The following is a 23,493-nucleotide window of genomic DNA, read 5'->3' as shown; positions in this document are numbered from 1 at the left end:
TGTACTATGTTTATCACTCTGCAGCTGAAAAGGTTCAAGCCCTTAGCAGTTGCTTAATAGCATAATACAGAAAAATCTTGAAACAACCAGAGTCACTGGTGGTCCAGACTAATGTGAAATTACATGAAATGAAGCATCAGTATAACTGAGGAAGTAACAGGTTGTTCATTTGCTTTATAAATGTGAGCAACATATATTTCTAAGTGGGTTCTAGTCTCCTCCTGCTAGCTGATAGAATTTCAAGGTGATTTCTCTGATAAATTTTAATGAATTAATATCTTGAGGCTTTTTTCAGCAGTGATACTTATCCTGACTTTTTGAGTGTTAAGTGTCTGGTACTGACTGAGCAATTCCTGTTGTTCTATTCAAATCTATACTGGGAAAGCTTGTAGCTTTAGCTTTTATTATACCACTGAAATGTACCATTTAATTGGATTTTCTTTTGGATTTTTTTACAGAAAATCTTGGTTGCCTTGCTCAAAGGGACAATATGAGTAATTTGCTTTCTTTTCAGTACAGCATTCTTCCAGTATCATCATATTTTCAATGGAAAATACTTAATTTCTGACTTGAAAGATCTTCAAAAGATTTTTAAAGGATCTTTACAGAAGTAATTGATGTTGAGAAGACAATTCAAACATTTTTTTTTCACCTTATATATGTGGAGAGAAACAGAGCAAACCCCCTATAATTTCCATGGAATTCTAGCTTTGAGAATGTCAGACATTCTACAAACTAGCTTGGTTTCATAAGTGCAATAGGAAATTTGATGCAGCTTCTGTTCAGTAGTGTTAGTAGAAGCAAACAAAGACAGTTTGGGAAAATACCAGTCTGTGTTGCAATTACTCTTGAAGAAGCATGTACACTCCATTACCTAAAAGATGCAAACAAAAAAAGCCAATAAATGTATAGTCCTTTTTGCCCTGAATACAGTGTTTCCTTATTTTCTCTCTGGGACATGGGAAGCAAAAGGTTTGAGGGGAAAATAAGAAGTAATTGTGAAGTTCTGAGTGTGCAAAGGTTACTCACAACACTTGCATCTTCTCTTACAGTGTTTAAGGAGCTGCTCTGCAGGATAGGACAGGAGAAGAATGGAATCCCACATATTCCAAAAATAGCAGAAAAGAAAAACAACCGTTATTCTATCCCAGATATGCCTGGAGATATGGAACAGATGTTTCCCCGTGAAAAAGGAAACAAGAAAATGAAAGCAAACACTGTATCTGGTGGAAGAAATAGAATCAGGAAAATTTTAGACAAGACCCGTTTCAGCATCTTGCCTCCAAAACTGTTCAGGTTTGTCTGACTCTTTTGTCAAAAAGACAAAATCCTATTCCTTATTAGGTTGTGATATTTTAATCATAGAATCATAGGATGGTTGGAAGGGGATTGGGTTGAGAGGGAACTTAAAGATTTTAAAGACTATCCCATTCCAAGTGCTCCCATGGGCAGGGGCACCTTCTCTACACCAGACTGCTCCAAGCCCTGTTCAGCCCTGACGCTTCCAGGGATGGGGCAGCCACAGCTTCTCTGGGCAACCTGTGCCAGGGCCTCCCCACCCTCACAGGGAGGAATTTCTCCCTAGCATCTACCTAAAACCTACCCTCCTTCACCCTCAGGACATGAAGACATACCAGTTGATTAGTGTTTCTAGTCATTATGTTCATGTTGCTTATGTTTTTTTAAAAAATCATAGCATCTGCCCCATGAATGCAGAGCAAGACCAAAATATCTTTTCTCTCCCATTGAATGCTTTCAAATCTTTTTTCCCATCCTTGTTTTGAAAGCCTGTCTACAGCATGTAATTAAAACAGCTGAACACCATTATTTTTCTTATTTTCATTCATCCCAAAATGAATAGGAGGAATTTAATGCAGATAATTGAACCAGACCTGTTTTGCAGTGATGGCAGCATGAGCCAGTCACAGGATGACAGCATCGTGGGGACACGGCAGTGCCGGCACAGCCTCGCCATCATGCCCATTCCAGGCACCCTCTCATCCAGTAGCCCTGACCTGCTGCAGCCCACAACCAGCATTCTGGATTTCTCTAACCCTTCAGGTAAAATGGCAGCTTGAGGTTAATTTACAGGATGGTTAGCAAGGCAGCTGGGTCAGGGGAAAAATTGCAACTGTTATTAGCATCATTAGTGCTGAGTGCAGTTGCCTGTACATCCTGTGGGCCTAACAGGGCCAAACTGGAGATGTACTGAAAATCCACACTGCCTGAATACCTCTTGCCTGTTTTTTTTTAGGTAATATGGGACTTCGTTATTTTTTATTTTTTATAAAGAAATGTATTTTGCCAGTTCTGAGAGCCTTTAAGTTACTGTAATAAATTGGCTGTGGTGGAAGAAGATTGTCTTTGTCTGCCCCTTTCTCCTTTGCCTTCTCTCCTCCGTGCTTTGACTTGTCCATCCTTCCATCTGTCAGTATGTCAGTATATTTCAAGCAGTATTGTGGATAGAATAGGACTGCTGTGGTACCAGCACACTGATGTTCATGTTTCATGTTTTACAAACATTTTGTATATTCAAGGGTATGTTTAAAATACTAAAAGAGGTTTTGAGATACGTGGTCTGGGCTTTCACTAGTTGCCTCACTAGATTCACTAGTTGAATCACTAGATTCCTTGCTTTAGGAATCCAGTTTATGGGGTGGCTGCTTTTATGAATCCTGTTTATGGGGTTTCCTTGTTGCAATATGCAGCTGCCTGTAAACATGTCTTGTCAAGAGTATTTTTTCCTTATTTTAACTGTAAGTTCTGTACCTAGTGACATATTTTGTAAAGTGTTTTGTGACTGTGACTTATGCTTACATAAACTTGCAGATTTCCCCTTTAAAAGGGATGTGCACTGATACATCCTATCAGATGCATAAATACCCATAGCAAAAAATTTTCCTTTTTGCTGCAGTTTCAGATCCTTGCAGTCTTCATGTCAGCTACACGTTTTTCTAAAAATCTTAATTTAATACTGTACAAGTTACTGCTTAATATGAGAGGGTGATAACTAGTTCATCTTGGATAGAATCACAGGATGATTTGGGTTGGAAAGGATCCTTAATGGTCATCTATTCCAACCCCCCTGCCATGGGCAGGACACATTCAGCTGGATCACTTAGCTTTACTTTAAGCTTGCTATAACAAATATGCTGCCATGTTTGAATGTCAGAGAAAAACATATTATTTCTGGCACTGTAAACTTGATAAGTTTTGTAAGCATCTCAATCTTGATTTGGTGTTGATATGTTTTTTTCTTTTTCTCCTGTCTGCAGCTGTTGGGTTTTACTGTAAGTATCCTCATGTAAAGCATCCTGTAGACCTTAATATTGCATGGCTTGCCTGTAAATTTAACACTATCAGACGTTGCACTGGCATAGTTGTTACTGTAGGGCATTGGATAGCCCTGTGCTCTGTCATTTTCCTTAAAACAAATCCATAGATTCCTATACAGGCACTGTGCTGAGATGGAGACCTGCATTTTATTTCCATTTCTGCCCCCAGCACACTGAATGACCTTTGGGAGGTTCCTCTGGTTCTCTGTGGCCTTGCTTTAAGGGGATGGAGTTGTTTATATCTCATTCACAGAACCAAAGTTTCAGAGGATTACAGTTTGAGATTTAGCTTGTTCTTCTGTTGTACTTCATAACTAAAGTTCTGTGCATGCCAACTTGAAATGTTCTTTGTATTGTCAAAATGAGCTGAATAATGCATAAAAAATTTAATTTAATAATTTATGTTTGCCTGCTTAAAAGCAAAGACCATGAAGACAGAAATGTGCCTGTAATTTATGTTTCTTTTGTCTGTCACAAGTTACATTTTTTTGGTTGCATGGTTCTTTTCTTTTTTTTTTTTTTACCTTTCCTTTTTTTCTCCCCAATTAAATTTCAGTTTTCAGTTTTCCACCATTTCCACACATTGAGTGTGTTCTGGTTTTTAGGTACGTTGATACCGAAGTATAGATGTTTCCCTCTTCTGTTTCCTTATTAGCAATTTTATGAGTGCAGGCACTTCTCTAATTATTCAGTATGTCGTTTTCATCACTTTCACTCTGAAATAAGCTGCAAAATACTTACTTCTCCCTTATATTGCTCCTATTCACTTATATATTGAATGTCTTCTATTCAGCTAGACCCCAGCTTCTGATGAGAGTGTTCTGATAACGTGTTAATCATAATCATGAAACTGTTAGAAGAATTAGCTTCAATCAGAAATTCTTAACCCATGTTGTCTTCCATCTTAAAATTTATTTATAACTGATGTTGAGCCTTTCTTTTTTCCCATGGGTGGAACCTTTGGTGCTGAATTGTAGATTACCCGCTTACTTTTCACCTTGAAATTCCTTCTACTCGTGCCCATAACACCTTTAAGTCTTGATGCAAGAAAAAGTAACCCCTTACTTTGAGGTCATTACCCTCAAAGATCTTTGTTGCCTCTTTAAGCAGTGGATTTTGATGGAGTAAAATCAATGTATAGGCACTGGGGGGAGCAGCATCTGAAACAGTGCTCAGAGAGCTGCTGCTGGGGGTGCCTGAAGGATGCTCTGCCCGGCAGGATGATTCCCTGGACCAGTTCCCCTTGGGCAGAGGGACACCTGATCATCACTGGTGTCCAGGGCAGATCACTTGTCTCAATTCACAGATCTGTCACTTACCACTGCATTTTTAAGGGCTGGACAAATAGTGAGAGAAGGGAAGGGCTGTTGGGGAGGCTGTTGCTTTAAAGACAGCCCTTCCTTTCTCTCACTGCAGATCTCTGATGCAGGAGTTGTGGCACATCTGCTTTTGGTGGTGTTTGGGAGAGCTTCAAACTCTGAAGCCTTGGCTGAGGCCTCAGCAATATCCTCCCACCTTCTCGGGTCTGCAGAAAAGTTGTGAAGTTTTAGTCTTCAGACTTCAGGGAAAGGAAAAACTGGCTTTTCTGTGCTTGAAATTACTTTGCATTTTGACTCTTGACATTTTTTTAAAATCGGTTTTATTTTGAAAATCAAGCTTTCTGTGGTAGCTAACAGAGCAAATTATTTGCAGTCTTCATGCTGTGAATTAAACACATGTTTCTGTAGATACTTATTTCCTGCTGTAGGCTGCCTCAGATGGAGCTGTTCTCTAATACATTTATAATACATAAAATGTGCTATAAATCAAGACACCAGCCAAAGAATTAACTACTGGCAGCAGCTTAGTTCCTTCAGGGGAGAGAGCAAGCGTAAAAGCTCACAGCTAGTTCTGGGAGCAACCAAATCTGCTTACCTCTTCATATCCTCAGTGGCTTCCCATCCCTGGGAAGCTTGCCCTGGCATGTGTGTGGATCTGGCTCTCACAGACACAGGAGAGCCAAAGAAGGAATGATGCTGCCAAAGTTTTTAAGACACACTGGGAAGAAGCAGTGCACAGTCTAGTTATGTACCTGGATGTCTTATACTCTGACTGGGGTCATGGGATGGTAGAGTAATTGAGTTGTAGAAGAGCAGAAAGAAGAAGAGTCTTTTTTTTTCCCTTACAAAGAATGAGAAAAACACAGAGTATTTTAAATATTTTTCAGGTCCAGCATGGTTCTTTTCCTCAGAAGCTGGTTGTTTTTGTATCCTGATGATCAAATGTGACAGTAAATCATAGGATCTCAGAATGATTTGGCTTGCAGCGGACCTTAAAAATCATCTAGTTCCACCCCCTACCTTCCACTATACCAGGTGCTCCAAGCCCTATCCAGCCTGGTGTTGACCTCCAGGGATGGAGAGTCCACAGCCTCTCTGGGCAACCTGTGCCATGGCATCACCCCCCTCACAAGGAAGAATTTGTCCCTATTATCCAGTTAAACCTGCCCTCCTTCAGCTTAAGCCAATTCCCCCTTGTTCTATCACATGCCCTTGTGAAACCTCTCCAAGTGACCTTGTGTCTTTTCAAGGGAAGAGTAACTTCACACATTAAAGGTGTTACGCTCTTTTTTTAGATATTCCAGATCAAGTGATACGAGTTTTCAAAGCAGATCAGCAGAGCTGTTACATCATCATCAGCAAAGACACTACAGCAAAGGAGGTGGTGAGTCATGCTGTCCATGAATTCAACCTGACAGGAGCCCCCGAGACCTATTCCCTGTGTGAGGTGTCTGTCAGCCCTGAGGGTGTCATCAAACAGAGGAGGCTCCCAGATCAGTTCTCCAAGCTGGCTGACAGGATTCAGCTCAATGGACGGTAAATATATCTTTTCTTGCTTGGCTTTTATTTGGCTTTCAGGATTGAAACATTTTATGTTGGAAAAGATCTCCATGATAATAAAGCCCAACATAAGGGAGATGTTTTAATTAAAATAGATGGGTGTCTGTTGGTACACAGACACCCATCTATTTTAATTAAATAAGTTTATTAATTTATTATAAGTCCAGCACAAGTTAGTAAATGCCAGTAACTTACACTTCCCTCTCTTCTTTGGGTCACCTTCCTCTTCTGCACCCAAAAATCCCTCCCTAAATCTACAGCAAGTTTGCTTGATGACAGCTAAATTTAGCAGATCAGGATAATGTATATAGTGGCTTACACCTAGAGAAAAAGGTTATATTTGTTGTGACACTTCTCACATGTACTTGAGGATTACAGTATACAATTAATTTCTTTCTCTGTGTCATGCTGCGATAAACTGATACTAACCTGAGATAAATTCTTCTGTTTTCAAGTAAACTGTTCTAAGTGTTTCTGAAATGTTAAGCACTTTGGTTTTATCTGATCCATACCAGAAGAAAGTATATTGAAGTGAAATATTCTGTAGTTGTCTGTGCTAGGCAACTAGCACAGGGAATTTATGAGTAATAAACTTTTGTGTATCTGAAAGTGATTTACCTGGGACCATGAAATGAATTTTTCAAATATATTTTCATTTCCTGAATACTCTGTGCTTAGTGCAAATATTAGTATGCCATACTAAATTTATGGGAAAAAACCCACACTAGATTAGTGTAAGAAATTTAGAATTACATTAACAGGAGATTCTCAAGACTAGTGTGTTTTTTAAATGCTATTTTCACTGCTAAATTCACAAATGGAAAAGTAACAGACCTTTTTCTGAAGGTGAACACTACAGCGTATTACAGGGTACAGTGTAAAAATATTAACAAAGAGTTTTGAAATGTTTGTTTACTTAAGTAATGGTGTTACTTTACATTAACTGAAGTACATAGTTATGTTATATGCTCACAGTGATTGGTATAGTTCAATGTCTCTGTGTTCACAAACTCTGTGAAGAGCGTCTCTGATGTTGTTACTCAATTATTCTTCAGGTATTATCTGAAAAACAATATGGAAACAGAGACCTTATGCTCAGATGAGGATGCTCAAGAGCTACTCCGAGAGAGCCAAATTTCCCTCCTCCAGCTGAGCACCATTGAAGTGGCCACTCAGCTTTCCATGCGGGACTTTGAATTATTCCGAAACATCGAGCCAACAGAATACATTGATGACCTTTACAAGCTGGACTCCAAAACAGGGAATGCTCACCTGAAACAGTTTGAGGATGTCATAAATCAAGAGACCTTCTGGGTTGCCATGGAAATTTTAGCTGAACCCAACCAACTCAAAAGAATGAAGATTATTAAGCATTTCATTAAAATTGCTCTCCACTGTCGAGAATGCAAGAACTTCAATTCCATGTTTGCAGTGATAAGGTAAAATATTTCTAATTTCTCAGATCTGATTGGTGCTGTCACAGGCAATTCTGGTAATCCAGACAGAAAGAAAAGAAATGGGGATATGCTGAGCAGACTATGGTTGGGGCTGGGTGGTTTTCCAAAGCTGTACTGGTCAGAGGTGGATTGTCACTGTAGCCGCTGCACTGTCACCTCAGCTCTGCAGTCCTGTTGAGTTGCTAGGTGTGACAGTCTCTTTTTCACTGGTACCTTGAAGGAAAAGAGAAGATGGGTGCAGAGCATTGTTTGATTGATGAACTGCAGAAATCTGCCTGAGCATTGTGTCATTTTCTGTGACTTTGGCACCCAATTTACCTTCTTTTTGTCATTGTTACTTTTCCAGAGTCATATATGTGATGATAAGATTACTTTATTTCTTTCTTCCATTGTAAGGACTTCCTCAAATCACTCTTGTTTTGGCTTCATTTTTCTTCTCATTCTTTTCTCTGTCATTTGCTTGTTTCTCTATTTTATTTTTTCCCTCTTCAATTGCACATTTAAGATTTCTCTTCTGATTTATACTGAGTGCTGCTGCTTTAACCGCAAGAGTTCAGCATTTCCTGTATTTGCAATTATCTTACTCCCAGCCTCTACTGTAGGGAAAAAAAAGGCACTGTGATTCATCAGACATTTGTGCTGTATTCCAGCAGCATTGTTGAAAACACCATTTTAAGATCTTTTTTTCCCATGTCTAACCAGTTCAAATGTGTTGGCTTGTGGTTAGTCATTAAAGAATTCATGAATTTCTGTGAAGGGTACTGGACAGTCATTGAGACTGTGGTTGCTCATTATGTGGGAATACACACATGGATACTGATTCTAATTTTTATATTCTGCTCCTTAATTTTTCGTGATTTGTTGCAGGTAAGGAAATTACTCTTTCTGCTTCTCAGTTAAGTCTAATCAGGCCATGACTAAAGTGGTCTTTTGTTCAAAAATTAAAAAAAAAAAGCACATAAGTTAGTTTTTGTTTTACTCTTATTTCCAGAAGAATATGTTTTTGTTAGCATATGGCACAGGGATTCTCTTTCTTGTCTTGTCCTACACAGCAGTTTGATGCCATATGTTTCATGAAATAGGAGGATAACGGTCCTAATGTAGGGAAGATAACCGTCCTAACAGCATGGAAAAGAAGTGCTGTGGGCTGGCACGTGTTTGACTTTTTCATGTCAGAGAAGGCTTTGTTTGGCATAGGATGGAGAGAAATTTGTCTAAAAGATAAACCAAATACAAAATAAGTTTCCAGAAAAAATAACAACTGAGATTAGCAAATTCAGTGACAGTGTGGCTCTGGATTTGCTAAGGAATGCTGGAGCACATCAGTTCTGCAAAGGTGAGGACTCTGCAATTATTGCAGGATTTTTTGAGCATAATTGCTGACAAATTATGATAGGGAGGATGGATTTTATTTATTTAATGTTTTTATATAATGGGGTGTTTTTGATAGTTCTGGATATATTTTTACTTAGTGGGAATGAGGGCCCAGTGACAAGTTTTAGCATATCTGCTGCTTCCAGTCCTCAATCTGTCGCTCATGTACAAATATTCTTGTCTGAAGGTCTGAAATCAGAAGATCACAGAATGGTTTGGGTTGGAAGGTACCTTAAAGATAAACTCTTTCCAATCCCCTGCTATTGGCTGGGACACCTTGCACTACACCAGCGTGCTTCAAGCCCCATCTAGCCTGTCCTTGAACACTTCAGGGATGGAGCATTGACAGCCTCTCTGGACAACTTGTGCTGGGGCCTCACAAGGAAGAATTTCTTTCTAAAGTCTTGCCACTTCTGCTTGGGATGAGCTCTGCAAAGTTCTCATTTTCTGTCTAATCATTGGTTCACCTCATGCATTTTTTACCATACTGTGGCATACATTTTTACAGGAAGTGGTTCTTAAATAGATCTCAGTCCTGTGTTACAGAGATTCTATTTGGGCAGTAATTTGGAAATTGTACCTTGAGCAATCCTGGATTTTACAGTCCTGTTGAAAGAGCAGAGGGCTATTGTGATGAACTTGTAGCCTGCTATTCAGCCAGTTTCACAGTTAACCTCGGGAAAACTATTTTTAATCCTTAAAACAACCCCAGCCCTTCACTTCATTCTGAAAGGTAATGATTCTGCTCACAGCTAATAATGAAATGTTTCTGTTTGCAGTGGGTTAAATCTTGCACCAGTGGCTCGTCTCAGAGGCACTTGGGAAAAGTTACCCAGCAAGTATGAAAAGCACCTCAGAGACCTTCAAGATCTTTTTGATCCATCTCGAAACATGGCAAAATATCGCAACATCCTCAGCAGCCAGAGCATGCAGCCTCCAATTATCCCACTTTTCCCTGTTGTCAAGAAAGATATTACATTTCTGCATGAAGGTAATGTCAAACAGAGAAAATAAATGAAGCATTGAATGTACTTCAGACCTTTCTTCAGTGCTTAGTGTGTCAACAGGTGTCTAACAAAGCTGCCACCAGTAGGATGCTTTTGAGGGATCCTTTGTAGGAGTAAAATAAAGTATGAAGAGACTGGTCCTACACAAAAATTAAAAATAAAACACATATTTTTAACATTTTGAAAGCAATGCTGTAATCCTCCTTAGCTGTACTGGTTTAGGGTGGAAGCAAAGGTGAGTGTGCTCTCTGGTAGCTATACTACTTCAAATGTTTTCTCTTACAAAAAAACTTATTGCTGTAATGTTGCCAGGTTTTAATTCCATGTTGTGGCATGCACAGCTCCAGTGATACACCTCCTACTCTTGGTTTCAACATTTTCAGGGGTTTTTGTTTAAATGTTTATACAAAGTCCTGTTCACAACTGGTTGAGATGAACCATTTCCAAATATTCATAATTCTTGGTTGTGATGGTTCAGAATTATTTTAACTTCTTTCGTGATGTGAATGTTGTTAATGTCAATTCTGTATATTATTTTGACATTTTACAAGTAAATTTGGGCATAGTTCACTTATTCCTTCTTCGTCCTCCTAGTACTTGTTACTTTAGAAATAGATTAACAAAATAATATCGGGTACTCCAAGTGGGCCTGATTCCATTGGTGTTTTGCAGGAGCATCCTGTTTTCTTGCTGTTTAGATTAAAAAAAATTGTGTTGATTGTGGGGCAAGGAGGCAAGAAGGGTAACAGGGGAAGAACTAGAGGCACAGTGTCTGCTCAGAATTTATTTTTTTTGCTTATGTGTGTATTGCAATTATGCAGGCAACGATTCTAAAGTGGATGGCCTGGTAAATTTCGAGAAACTCCGGATGATTGCCAAAGAAATTCGCCAAGTTGTCCGAATGACCTCGGCGAACATGGATCCAGCTGTGATGTTCAGACAAAGGTGTGCAATGGGAAGGGCAGTGGCACTGAAGGGGTCTCAGTGTGGGGAGATGTGGGTCTCTGTGTACATCAGCACATTGGTGTTTCATTGTGTACCTCATCATTGACATCTACCATCAAACCATGTCCTTTATCAAATGATGGCAAAACAGTTGATGCTTCCCAGACCTGCTTTGAATGACTAATAAACCAATTTATTACCTTTAAAAAACAAAGAAGAGTAAGTTCTAATTTTAATGATACATATTCCTGCCAAATAAAATGTTAGTGTCAATATAGTTTTGAGAGAGGTATAATATTATGGAGTACAATATTTAGATATGAGAGACATATAAAAAACACCTAAATCACTGATGTATAGATTTGAAATGTTTCAAAACAGAACCCTACTGATAATACATTAAATTCAAACTGAAATTTTTTTATTTGTTCTAAGCACAGCTTGTTCCACCTACATAAAATGTTTGATATGTTCAGGCTTCAGCAGGTGGAGGGTGTTCTCTTGCCTTATTTTTCTTATTTTTTCTCTTTTTATCTTGATGCTGAACCAGGCTCAGTGTTAACAAACTGCAGAATAAAAGTAATGTATCTTCTAATCTGGTGCTGATTAGCTCCACATTTAGTGGAAGTGAATAATTTCCTGCATCTGTTTTCTTCCCACTGGCTGAGCTAAAAGCATCATTGTTGTGTCCATACAGGGTTCTGATCCTGTAGGTGTCTATGGGATGGGTGGTGGCCTCCCCTCCTTACGCTGTCTGCCTCAAACTAATGGGCCAGACAAGACCCCTCAGAGTGCAGTTTGGGTGGGACTTGGGGACAAAGTCATGTCTGGTGCTGAATAGACACATGGTTCTGACTTCAGAAAATGTCAAAATACTGTCTTGAGCTGCCTGTTCCTCTGCACCACGGCAGAGTAGAGATCTCTGAACACCCTGGAAGGAGTAGTCCAGGTAGGAGACTCAGTGCACAGTTTTTGGGTGAGGTGTGCTTCATCCACCCGAAATTCCAGCCACCTGTGCAGTTGTGATTGTCTCTGAAGTGAGAATTCAGTTCACAGTTCCATCTGTGCAGTGGAAGGAAATAGGGCATGCAAGGATAAGGGAGCATTTATAAGAGCATAGAGGTTTGGTTCCCTGTGGTAGTCCAGTGGTCAGGATTCACAGAGGATCATCAGTTCTGCCTGGTCTTTGTTTGCAAGGCTGGCTATCAGGAAAGATGTTTATTTTTTATTATATTTTTTTAAATACAGGCATTTAAAGCCAGTCTGGATTGGGCTCTGAGCAGCCTGCTCTAATGGAAGCTGTCCCTACCCATGGCAGGGGCTGGAAGGGGATGAACTTTAAGGTCCCTCCAAACACAAACTGTTCTCTAATTTTGTGACTCTAAAAATGGCCCAGTCTGAGCCAAAAATAACAGATGCTTGTTAATGTTATTTAAAGATGGGTTTGTTTCACAGTGGAGATTTACCTTTATACACTTGGATTTGAATTCGTAAGATTTCATTTTTAGCATAAAATTATAAAGTCAGCTACTGAGAAGTTGTGATTGCTTTTCAGAAACTTTGGCATTCACAGCTGAAATTAGCCTTTACATAGATTTCCCAGATAGCCCATGCACTTCCTTTGACCTCATGAAGTCTAATCATTAGGTAAATTTAGTATTAAATAGCCACTTTTAGTAGGTTTTTCAGAATTACAGAATGCATTTTAATGCCTGTAATTTAAATTACACACACTGCCATAAACTGCTTAGGCATCTAATATTAGAGATAGTGCCAAAGATTAAAAGAAAATAATTCCATGTTTTCATGTCATTTATATTAATTTTCATTGTCTCTCACGTTTGATCTATCAGTTTGTGTTATGAAGCACCAAATAAATGCTTTTGAAGATGAAAAATCAACAAGAAAGGATGTGTATTATTGGTAACATGAGACTTGCTCACAAGTTCATTACCAATTACAGAAAGCATCTAGGCTTTCAAGGTGTGTTTGGCAACTGGCTTGTTTTCCAGCCAACAATCAAGAGAAAACAGTATCATAAAATTGAATATTGATAGTGACAGTTTCTCATACACTTTCACCAGGCCTAATGCAAAGAATAAATTAATTTAATCCCATTTTCTCTAATATGAATGAGTTGCACTCCATCAAATTTTAATTTGACTTACAGAAAATAAAATAAATTAATGCAAGTTTGATTTTTTCATCTCATAGGTTAAACAAAAAACTGATAGATATTAAAGTATTTGTCAAGTCTTACCCTTGCATTTCAGGAAAACATTGTGTTATTGTTTGAGAAGAATTTGGCTGTATAGAGATTTTTCTTTTCTGTTCTTTCCTGTCTACATCTTTCTTCCTGACTCTCAACTGTTTTTATTTTTTTCCTGTGCTTTTCTGTTCAAATACATGCTTCAATGTATATGGCTCTTGCTTACAGGAAGAAGAGGTGGAGAAGTTTGGGGTAAGTGTAGAGCTGAATGCAACTAAGATAAATAAAGATTATGCAACTCTTAACATACTGCATCCTCCTCGTTAGTGCATGCATCTGAAATACAGCATGCATTTTATTAACCCTGCAATACATGTTTTTTTGAAAACAGGAGTAAGGGTTACAGCCAACATTTTAATGCAGCTACAAGAATTCTGAGTTGCTTTTGTGTAGTAGATAAGTTGTTTGAGTTTTGGCTTTGTGCATTAAAAAAAAAACAAACCCACCGTGCAGTTATGTTGGAAGGCAAACTATTTTGGGAAGTAAATGAAATTAGTAACTTGACTTTTAACATGTTACAGAAAACTTGAATCCATTCTGCATTTTCAACTACAAGGATACTTTGAATTATGGTAATGATGTAATTTCCTCCCTGAAGTTTGTGTTCAGACAACCTTCAAAGTATTTATTTTTAGTGTATATTTGAAATGTATCTCACATTTCCTGCACCAGAATCCTCATTGATACCACTGGGAGTGATGGTTGTGTGAGGAATGGATCATTAAATGACTGAAGTTGAGAGTTCTGATGTTGGCCAGGGAAATCCCTGCCTGCTCCAGGGCAGTGATTTTAAGACTGCCATTGTAGCCATATTTTATGTGTTATGTGGATTTTTGCCCATAAAGTATTACCTGTGTGCCTTTGCATAGCAGCAGTGGGGACAGTGACAGGACTTTGGCTGGTCAAACTGGGGTTAGCAGGTTTGGAATCTGGTCCCTGATAGTGCTGTGGTGCTCAATAATCAACTGCTCACAAGGCAGCTCATGGGGAGAAATAGCCAGGACCCATGGAGCTACTGTAAATTTCTGACCCTTGGAATTGCTGTGAACACAAGGGAATAAGGAAAAATAATTGTTAAAGGAAATATAATTAAATTGCCTTAAAAAAGTCAAATCCAGGCTTGAAAGGAAAAAAATATCCCAGTCTGTACATAAACAATAAAATATTTTTATCATTAAAACCAAACATAAATTCCTGACCATTGTAGAATGGCTTTTATCCTTCAAGAGACATGAGTGTCCCCTTTGTTTAAATAGCTGTGAACACTCCATCATGCCTTTTGCTACTCCTTGTCTCTAATAACATTACTTTTTTATTTAATTAAGCTATAAATTGCTGTCAGTTTTTAAGCTTATATATTCTCTCAGAATGATTTATTTAATGTATTTGAAGATATTGCAGTCAGCTGTTTTCCAACATTTATTTTCTAAGCTCAGTGTACTTGATTCCTTGGATTTTCTCTAACAACATGTTGCATTCTGACTCATGTGGCCATTATGGCTCTTCTGTGCCTGATGTTGTTTATTCTGCCACTTGTGATTCTGTAAACACACAAGATCTTGATAAATGTTTTCATGTAGCTTTAAAAATATTCATCTGAATATTTAAAAATCCCCACACAAACCCAGCGTTGAACAACTTTGATATTTTCCATTAGAATTTACATGTGATCTCCATTTACTTAAAAATGCATCAGAACTGGTGTGGCTGTAGGATTTTTGGCAGTTGAAACAGAGGTGACTGTTTAAACTATACCCAAACCTGTTGTTTGGTCACTCTTTCAGTGTGAATAAGAGTGACTGTCAGGGAGAGCAACTGATGTGCTTTAAAAATTACAGTATTACTTATTTTTGCTTCATTTACTGATAAATTCGAGAGCTCAAAATTAGGAATATTGAGGAGCATCCTCTTTCATTGATTAAAGTCTGTATAAGTCTGTGTATATGGTGCCTTCCTCACCTTTCTTGGGATACATTTTTTTAATGAGCTGCTCTTCTGTGAATATTTTTAATTAATTTAAGAAAGTTAAGTGTGTAATTGGATGCACTTTGTACATTTAACATAATTTGCCCCTTGTTATGAGAAGCTCAGTTTTCTAGGAGGATTGCAGTGGTCACTCACTTCTGTACTCAGCTAAGTGCAAGAAGTTCCTGTGTAAACCTGATGTACACAGTGGGTACCCACTTCCTTAAACCAACAAAATTACCAAGTTTGTCTACTTTTAGAATCTACAGTTGAATTCATAGAGCTGTTAAGGTTGGAAAAGACCTTTGATACAATGAAATCCAACCATCAACCCAACACCACCACCACGTTGACCACTAAACCATGTCCTCACGTTCCTTAAACAAGTGTTTTTTGAACAGTTCCAGGGATGCTGACCCCACCACTGCCTTGGGCAGGGTGTTCCAGGTCTTGACAACCCCTTCCTGAAGAAGTTTTTTTCTAATGTCCAATTTAAACCCCTCCTGGCACAACTTGAGGCCATTTATTCTCGTCAGCTGCAGATCTTGCAGCTCAGGTCTGCGGTTCATTAGCAGAACTAAATGAGTTCCACATGCACTGTTGCCCCTTGTTCTTCCCAGCTCCACATTTCCATATGCAGTCCTTTTCTAGACTCAAATCACTGCTCTCAAAACCCAAATACGTTAAGACAAGTGTTTTAATGCTGTTCATCTTTGTTAACTCATTTGCATCAGCATGCACTAGCCCTAACTGGAGATTATTGGTATTAATCTGCTTTGGCCTATGCTACTGTAGCTCTTTGTTGCTGTTGAGAACTGAACCTTTACTGCTTTGATGTTTTCTCTTGTAGATCTCTAAGCCAGGGCAGCATGAACTCGAACATGCTGGATGTGCAGGGAGGTGCTCACAAGAAACGTGCCCGCCGCAGCTCGCTCCTGAATGCCAAGAAGCTCTATGAGGATGCACAGATGGCGAGGAAAGTGAAGCAGTACCTGTCCAACCTCAGTGTAGAGACAGATGAAGAAAAGATCCAAATATTGTCACTTCAGTGTGAGCCTGCATACAGCACTTGTAAGTACAGTGAGCTAGAACAGCAGCCTGAACTATGGCATTTATAAAAAAGGTTCCTTCTCTACAAACACTCTTTAAAAATTTTCCTCCCAGGAGAAAATACTGTAGTAAGTGTTGTTTTGTCAGTTCATGTACTTAGAGCTTCAGGAAGACATCATATGTGTTCATGCTTTGGTTGAGCTCAAAAAAATTCTGTGATGTTTTTTGTTTTGACCTTTAGTTCCTAAAGCTGTGTGTTTCTATCAGTCTGGCAGGAGATTCAATAGCACAGCGGCTCTTTTGGTGCCCCGCTGTCCTTGCACAGAATTAGGAGGGATAAAAGTAGTGTTTACCATATGAAATGAGTCAAAATTAATATAGAAACTGCAATGGATTACACCTTAGAATAAATGAAGATTGTTTGAGAAGTTAGGTCATTATTGTCTGATGAGTTTGACGTGGCTTGACAGTCACAAATTGAGGACTACCTCAGGACAGCTCTCATAATTTGAGCTCTTGTCAAGCAAACTGTTGTCTGACCTACTGTCTTACACAGTTCAGTTAATTCTTATTTAGAAATGAGAAATTATAATTGGGTTTTATTTAGATACTCTAGCAGTTTTCACTTTCTTGAAAGGCAGATTTGTTTCAAAATAGATGAGTAACAGCCATGCTAAACAAACTAATGTTTCCTGCTTCTCTTTTGACCAAATATAGCATTTTAAGGCTTTTTTTGTCTTCAAATACTTTGTCTCTGATGAGATAAGTTCAAAGCATGACTAGCAGAGATAGCATCTTGAAGATAAAATTCGAAGTTCTTCCCATTATCCAGTACTAAGAATTCAAATCCCTGTTATTCCCTAAGATGCTGTCTTACACAGAATTTCTTCTAGTGTTTACTTTTGAATAGCACTGAAGGAGGAAGCCTGGAAATCACCATATTTAACTCCCTTCTAAAAAACATTAAATCCTTCATGTTTGAACTCTTGATCTGTGTACAATCATTACAGGTACCAGGCCCAAGAGAAAAACATAAATGGTATCAGATTGTTTTTTATTTGTTTTAAAAATAATAAATTAAAACTTTATTTGCACAGTGCTAGCCATAGATATTTGTAAGTAAAAATAGGAAATATATACTGACTGTTCTACTTCATGTAGTTAAGCAAATCAAGTCCATATTTTCTTAAACATCAGAAAGGAAAATGAAGTTTAAGTAGATACACAAGTAAATATGTAGTTAGCATATTATTAAAAGATTAGCATATTATTAAAAGTACCATTTTAAAAACTAGGGATAAAGCCTTAAACCCCAAAACCCACAGGTATTTGGTCCAGTTGAGATTATACTTGTTACAGAGCTGGGAGAAAGAATAGAGGAATAATGAGTAGCATGAGGGAGCTTGACAGCCCCTGGTGGTTTTAAATCTGGTGGAGGAAGAGCACTGACCTGTCCCAGGGATGTCCCTCCACACTTGGTTGGATTAACCCCATTTCAGGAGTTCAGCTCCCATTTCTTACCTCAGTAATAAGCTTCTGCCCTTGCTTTTGGTAGGAATGAGCAGCAGTGACAATGCAATCCAGAGTTTTCCAGCAGAATATTAAGAGAAATAGGATGGCCTTAACTTCAGTCTGTGAATTGCTGTGTGATTAAAGCAGAAGCTGAAGCACTGCCCTGTGCTGTAAATCACTTGTGCCACCTAGTGAAACATTTGATGCTGCTTGCAAAACCACCTGATTTTGAAGGAGGTGCTGTTATGCAATTGAACCTTGCATGCAAACATGTAAAATACAGGCTTGAGGTAGGAATAAACAGCATTTCTTGATCTCTTGATTAAGTGCCTCTATGGCACTTTCAAGAATTTAAGGGTTTTTTTTAAAGCTCTTTCACACATCATCTTCAGTGTGATGAGATTGTAGTGTTTGGACTAGAAATGGTTTAAAATACAGCTTATTTTTATACAGTGGTTCCTTTGTTTGGATGGTTGTACTACAATAATCCTGCAGTTGAAAGTGGTAGATATTTATATGCAGTTTTTCCTTAACAGTGACAAAAAATTTAAGTGAGAGAAGAGGAGGGAAATCCTCTGAAATGTCTCCAGTGCCCATGAGATCAATTGGCCAAACCACGAAAGCCCATCAGCATCAACAAAACAGAATGAGTCAAGTTCTTCAGGTCCCAACTGTGAATTTGTACCCCAGCAGGAAAAAGGGACTGACAAAGGATCATGTCACATTCAGTGAGTATCTTCAGTTCACTTGGCTGGGGAGGTTTAAAGATGTAAGCAAACAGGAGGGAGGAGCTCTTTTGTAGCTGGGTGGTTTATGTAAGATACCATTGTGCTTCATTAAAGGAATTCATTTTAAAACATCTGGTGCATATTGCTGTGTTTTAAGAGACCATGCTTAATCATTTACAGAGTCATAACTGCAGAGTTAATGGTGACATGCTGTCTCCAAATATGCTCTTGCTTCATGAAGACTAATATATTTGGATACAATCATTGAAACAAATCACAGACATTTAATATTTTAACCTCTGGGACACCATTTTAACGTTATTATGGCCAAATGGAGCAACATATATTATTAGTTGGCTCCTAATGAACATAAATTTTTTTGTCTCTAAATTTACTGGTTGCAAAGCAGTATATTCTTTATTAGATTTTGTCCTATTTATGTAAGTGTTGTATCATTTGAAAGCTGCAATTCTGGGTTATTAAACAAAGTTAGATGTAGTCACTAACTGATATGAAATTATTTTATAGTATATTGAGCATCAGCATAATTTAAAATAGCTTCAGAAAACAGTTTATCACAGCATGTAAGACAATTGTTTCCAGTTAGTATTTATTTCAGTTCTCCTCTGAAAAGCCTGTGCAGTTTGACATGTTCCAGAAACTTTTCTCAGAGGTGTTTCTTCATTCATGTGTGGTGGTCCATGCTGATATAACAAGTTATTGAGAACTTGAAATAACTCCTTAGCACTGAGGAGTTATCCTCTGCAGGATGGTCTAATAGTGAGTAAGAAATACCAAACCATGTGTGGGACACTGGTTTTGCTAAACTAGTCCATGAGTGTTGATTTGAAAACTCCTACTTGTGAAGATCCTGAACTGAGCTGGTGGCCCTGACACACATGGTTTTTAACACAGTCCCAACAATGCTATGGGCAGGGATTTCCTCCAAGGTTTATACTGCACACACATTTATTTTTTTTTTTACATAGTCCTTTTGCCAAAACCACAATGAATGTATCCACTGCAGTATTTCCTGTTGGGATATGGATGTTTCAACACAATGCAGATGAACAGCCAGCAGTAGCAGTGGCCACAGCTGATCTGATCTAAATTTAAATAGAGACTGCCTCCACATGCAGAATTCTCTGAGCATCTGTTCCTCTCCTTGCTGAATATTCTGATTGTACAACATGGTGCTTATTTCTAGTTTAAACAGAAATCAGTAATTTAAAAGAGGAATAACATGCAGTAACTGATGACATTGTTTTCATAGGTACAGGCTCTCCACAGAAGTCATTAAGCTTGTCTGAGGAAGTAAGTACTAAGAAACAAACAGATGACACTATGTCCATGGCATCTTCTTTGCACTCCAGCCCACCTGCTTCTCCTCAGGGCTCCCCACGCAAAGGTACGTGTGTGGCAGCATCAGTCCCAGGAAATGGAGCCTAAGCCAGGGTGTGCAGTGGCAGGAATAGTTGTTGGTAATAACATGTAAGAGAAATAGTAGTTAAGAATATTCATGTCAAGAATAGAATCATGTCTTTCTATGAATAGACATTATTTTCTATTTGTATATTTTGGACCTTTAAGTCACTTAGTATTTCAAAAAAGGCAACACTTGTCTCCTTAAAATACTGCCTAAGTGCTTTTGGCAGAATTCCCAATAGATCTGAAGTACTGCCACCCACCATCACGCCAGTTCAGATTTAGGTGGCCACTTAAATAAATGGGATTTGCAAACCTGGGAATTTCTTGAAGATGACAGTGTTGGGCAGAAACTGCAGCTATTGAGACAACTTTTGGTCTTACCAAAAGGTAGCTGGAATACCAGGTGATTAGGTAAAGCTTGAGATGGAATGATATCACAGTTCTCCAGAACAGGTGGTTTAGGTTGCTGCAGAAGTAGTAGGATCCATCTAACATCTTGAGTCTCTGTTCATGTTTTTTGTTCTTGTGTACAGGGCTTTGTATACATCCCTGTCTCTCATGATGCCCTGAGAATCCCTTTATTTTTGATGTCTTCATCTTAAAAGACCTGCATCACTTCATCATTAGTCAACTTGGGATGGAAATTCATTTGAAATCTCTTAGCACCACTCAGTAGCCAGCCTGGGTGGTCAGTGTTGGATGGCATAAGGCCTCTCTCCCTCCCTCCCTCCCTTCTGTGCTGCTTTGACTCACTGACAGCCCAAAGCCACTTCATTGGCATGACATGGCACGGCACGGTGACCTCCTGCATCTTCTCACCCTTCTCAGTGGGAGATCAGGCTGCTCCATCCACTTCTGCCTTCACAAGATCCTGTTCCCTTTAGGAGAATGCTACTTATTTTACTTAAACACAGCACATGTATAAAAAGCCAAAATACTTGGGCTGCCAAATCTTGCTCCACTGAGCATGGCTTATGTTATTTTTGTTAACTTTTACCTGGTTCTTTGAAAACAATGTTTTGTTTCTTGGGGATTGTTTCATTAATTCAGCTTGATTTCAGCACTGACCTCATTTGATTGAGGTGATCTGTACTTTGTTGTATGTGTTGTGCTAACAGCTCATTGATCTAAAATTAGGTGCTTCACAGACAGCTGAAAGACATAATTTTAGGCATGAACACATTCCACTTAGATTTAATTTTCTTTTGAGCTATACTCAAGTGATACACAAATAGGATTGAAGAAAAAAGGAATTTCAATTAGGATGTTGTTTTTGTTGTTACTTACCATCTATCAACATCTGTCTGTGTCTACTTCATTGTAGTTGGCAACATCCAAAGGTCTGGTAACTGCAGTCAGATGAATCTCTCTGGCTCTTCCTCATCACTGGCCAGTGAAACCAGCAACAAGAACAGTGGACAGCGCAGCTATGGAATAGGTGGGGCATATTTACAAAAGCAAATTCGGATGATTTGCCAAGCTGGAGAGAGTTCTGAGAAAAGTGACATTGAGAAAGAGAGTAGAAAGGCAGAAGATGAGCATGAACCTACAAAAATAAAGGGATTCTGGTTTAGAAGACTTAGGGAAAGAAGCTTCTCCAGGGAAAGAACAGCTTTTACTGCAAAAAGGGAAGCAGAGCCCACTGAAGCCTTAGAAAGCAGTGAAAACCAAAAGGACAAGGACATTGATACTCTGAGTACAGCAAGTATCTGTAGCAACAGCAGTGTGTACACATCCTACTGCCTATGCACAAGGCCTAGAAGACGGAGGAAGACTATATAATGTATTTTTAGAAGGAAGACTGATGTCCGTGTTACATCCGATATCCTGAGTTTATCTAAGTTATTTCAGCATTATCCATTGACATGTTTAAGATGTTTAATGTGCTTCCCTTCCAGATGTTTGTGTCAGTTCATTATAGCTAATCACCCTTACAGTGCAGTGAAGACAATAATGTGAAGTTTAGAAAATCAAGGAACAGGTACAGTGTCAGTTCAGTTACTTAGTGTGTCACAAATGCCAATGAAACAGTAAGTTCCTGCAACATTTGTAAATTAAACAGTACCTGATATTGTGTCAATGGAATGTTCACTTCCAGCATTTGTGCCTATTCCATTGATCACATCTTCTGCTGTCCTTTTCAGCCCAGCACATCCTTATATTTAGTCTGTTCATACATATGTGCTGTAACTTTATTGCTCAGCTTTCAGATAGTGTTATTAATTTCTTTGATGAAGAGGAGCCCCTTTGTTCTCCAGATAGTTAGAACACTGTGAGGACATTTCTTACTACAGTACAGTTGTGTCAATTTAAAGAGTCCCTTAAAAAATATAAAGAATATGAAATACTAGTTATTGACAAATTAAAGGAAACTGAAATTTAATCTTAAAAAGAGTGCCTTTAAGTACATTTTAAGGTTCAGTTCTATAGTTTGATAATATTGATATTTACTGCTCTTATTTGCTCTTAAAATCTTACAGCAATAGTCAAAGTTAAGCTGTGAAATCTCGAATTACAAGCTTTATACCCAGTGGCTGTATGCCAGTGTCTCCACTGTATCATCATGCCATACTGTTTCATCTCTCTATTGTTTATGCACTTAAGGGCATTGGTCTTCTGTATTAGGTTGTGTGTATCATTGGATTTTACACTGCCTTGTCATTTCACTTCTTCACATAATCAATGTGTGTCAGTCCCACTAAAAGGCACATGTGCAGAAATGTAGGGGGAAAAAAGCTTGGCTGAGGCGTTAGATATATAAGGGTGTATACCTTATTCATGTCTGAAAGAAATTATTTGAGGGTAAGCCAAGCATAAAAAAAAAAAAGAAAGAAAGAAAAAAATGTATTTTACATTTTGCTCTGAATCTGGTGGGGTCTTCAGTTTTTCCCCTTCTGTGGGAACAACAGTAGAGTCTGGTCCAACTCCTCCCAAGGTTGTACTTCCTGCTTTTGCTTCCCTCTCTGTTAGTTTTGGAGCACATAAAAATGAAATGGATTATATGGCTAATCCCTGAGTGCTAATAACTGTCTTTTACCTTAGTTAGATCTCCTCCTCCTCCACTGCCAGAATCTTTTTTGAGTCTTGCATGGCAGGGGGATAGTGGGAAGTGTGCTGTGTTTATACTGAAGGAGTCAGCACTTGCAGAATTGGAAAGGCCTGATATGCCAGCCCAGTACTGATGCAGTATGCTGCTGATTCTGGTTGCATAGGTTAAAGCTGCTGCTCTGGAGAGTAGTGGAGTTGCAGGTGGCTTATTGGTGTCCCTGGACTTGCATTAGTAAATAACTGCTAGATGCTGCTAGGTGCTAAAAGCATAGTACCCTAAAATCCTGAGTGGACTGATTGTATGCAAACAGGGTTTGGTTGGTTTTCTTCTAAATATCCTCACTGTAATGTGTGTATCAATACTTCGTTGTCATATGTTGATCAAGATATCCTCTCTCCTCTCTCTCCTCTTTCTCTCCTCTTTCTCTCCTCTTTCTCTCCTCTTTCTCTCCTCTTTCTCTCCTCTTTCTCTCCTCTTTCTCTCCTCTTTCTCTCC

The 23,493-nt window shown here is 38.6% G+C and overlaps 1 protein-coding gene across 14 annotated transcripts in view; it reads left to right on the top strand.

The window, feature by feature from the left end:
* Window positions 1–23,493, top strand: part of RAPGEF6 (Rap guanine nucleotide exchange factor 6) — a 119,828-nt gene that overhangs the window by 84,087 nt on the left and 12,248 nt on the right. For 6 of the 14 annotated variants that reach the window (XM_033517607.1, XM_033517608.1, XM_033517609.1 and 3 more), the window contains 12 exons: window positions 1,053–1,296; window positions 1,862–2,061; window positions 3,276–3,290; window positions 5,950–6,190; window positions 7,270–7,653; window positions 9,825–10,036; window positions 10,874–10,997; window positions 13,435–13,458; window positions 16,082–16,302; window positions 18,330–18,521; window positions 19,795–19,929; window positions 21,274–21,387. In XM_033517607.1, coding sequence (XP_033373498.1) covers window positions 1,053–1,296; window positions 1,862–2,061; window positions 3,276–3,290; window positions 5,950–6,190; window positions 7,270–7,653; window positions 9,825–10,036; window positions 10,874–10,997; window positions 13,435–13,458; window positions 16,082–16,302; window positions 18,330–18,521; window positions 19,795–19,929; window positions 21,274–21,387 — 2,106 coding nt within the window. The remainder of the gene's footprint in view (window positions 1–1,052; window positions 1,297–1,861; window positions 2,062–3,275; window positions 3,291–5,949; window positions 6,191–7,269; window positions 7,654–9,824; window positions 10,037–10,873; window positions 10,998–13,434; window positions 13,459–16,081; window positions 16,303–18,329; window positions 18,522–19,794; window positions 19,930–21,273; window positions 21,388–23,493) is intronic. The other 8 variants (XM_015641795.3, XM_015641788.3, XM_015641781.3 and 5 more) reach the window with 7 other exon arrangements.

The sequence above is a fragment of the Parus major genome, chromosome 13, assembly GCF_001522545.3.
Source record: "Parus major isolate Abel chromosome 13, Parus_major1.1, whole genome shotgun sequence".
NCBI lineage: Eukaryota > Metazoa > Chordata > Aves > Passeriformes > Paridae > Parus > Parus major.
The sequence above is the reverse complement of the archived record's forward strand: the minus strand, read 5'-3'. Positions and strand labels throughout refer to the sequence as shown.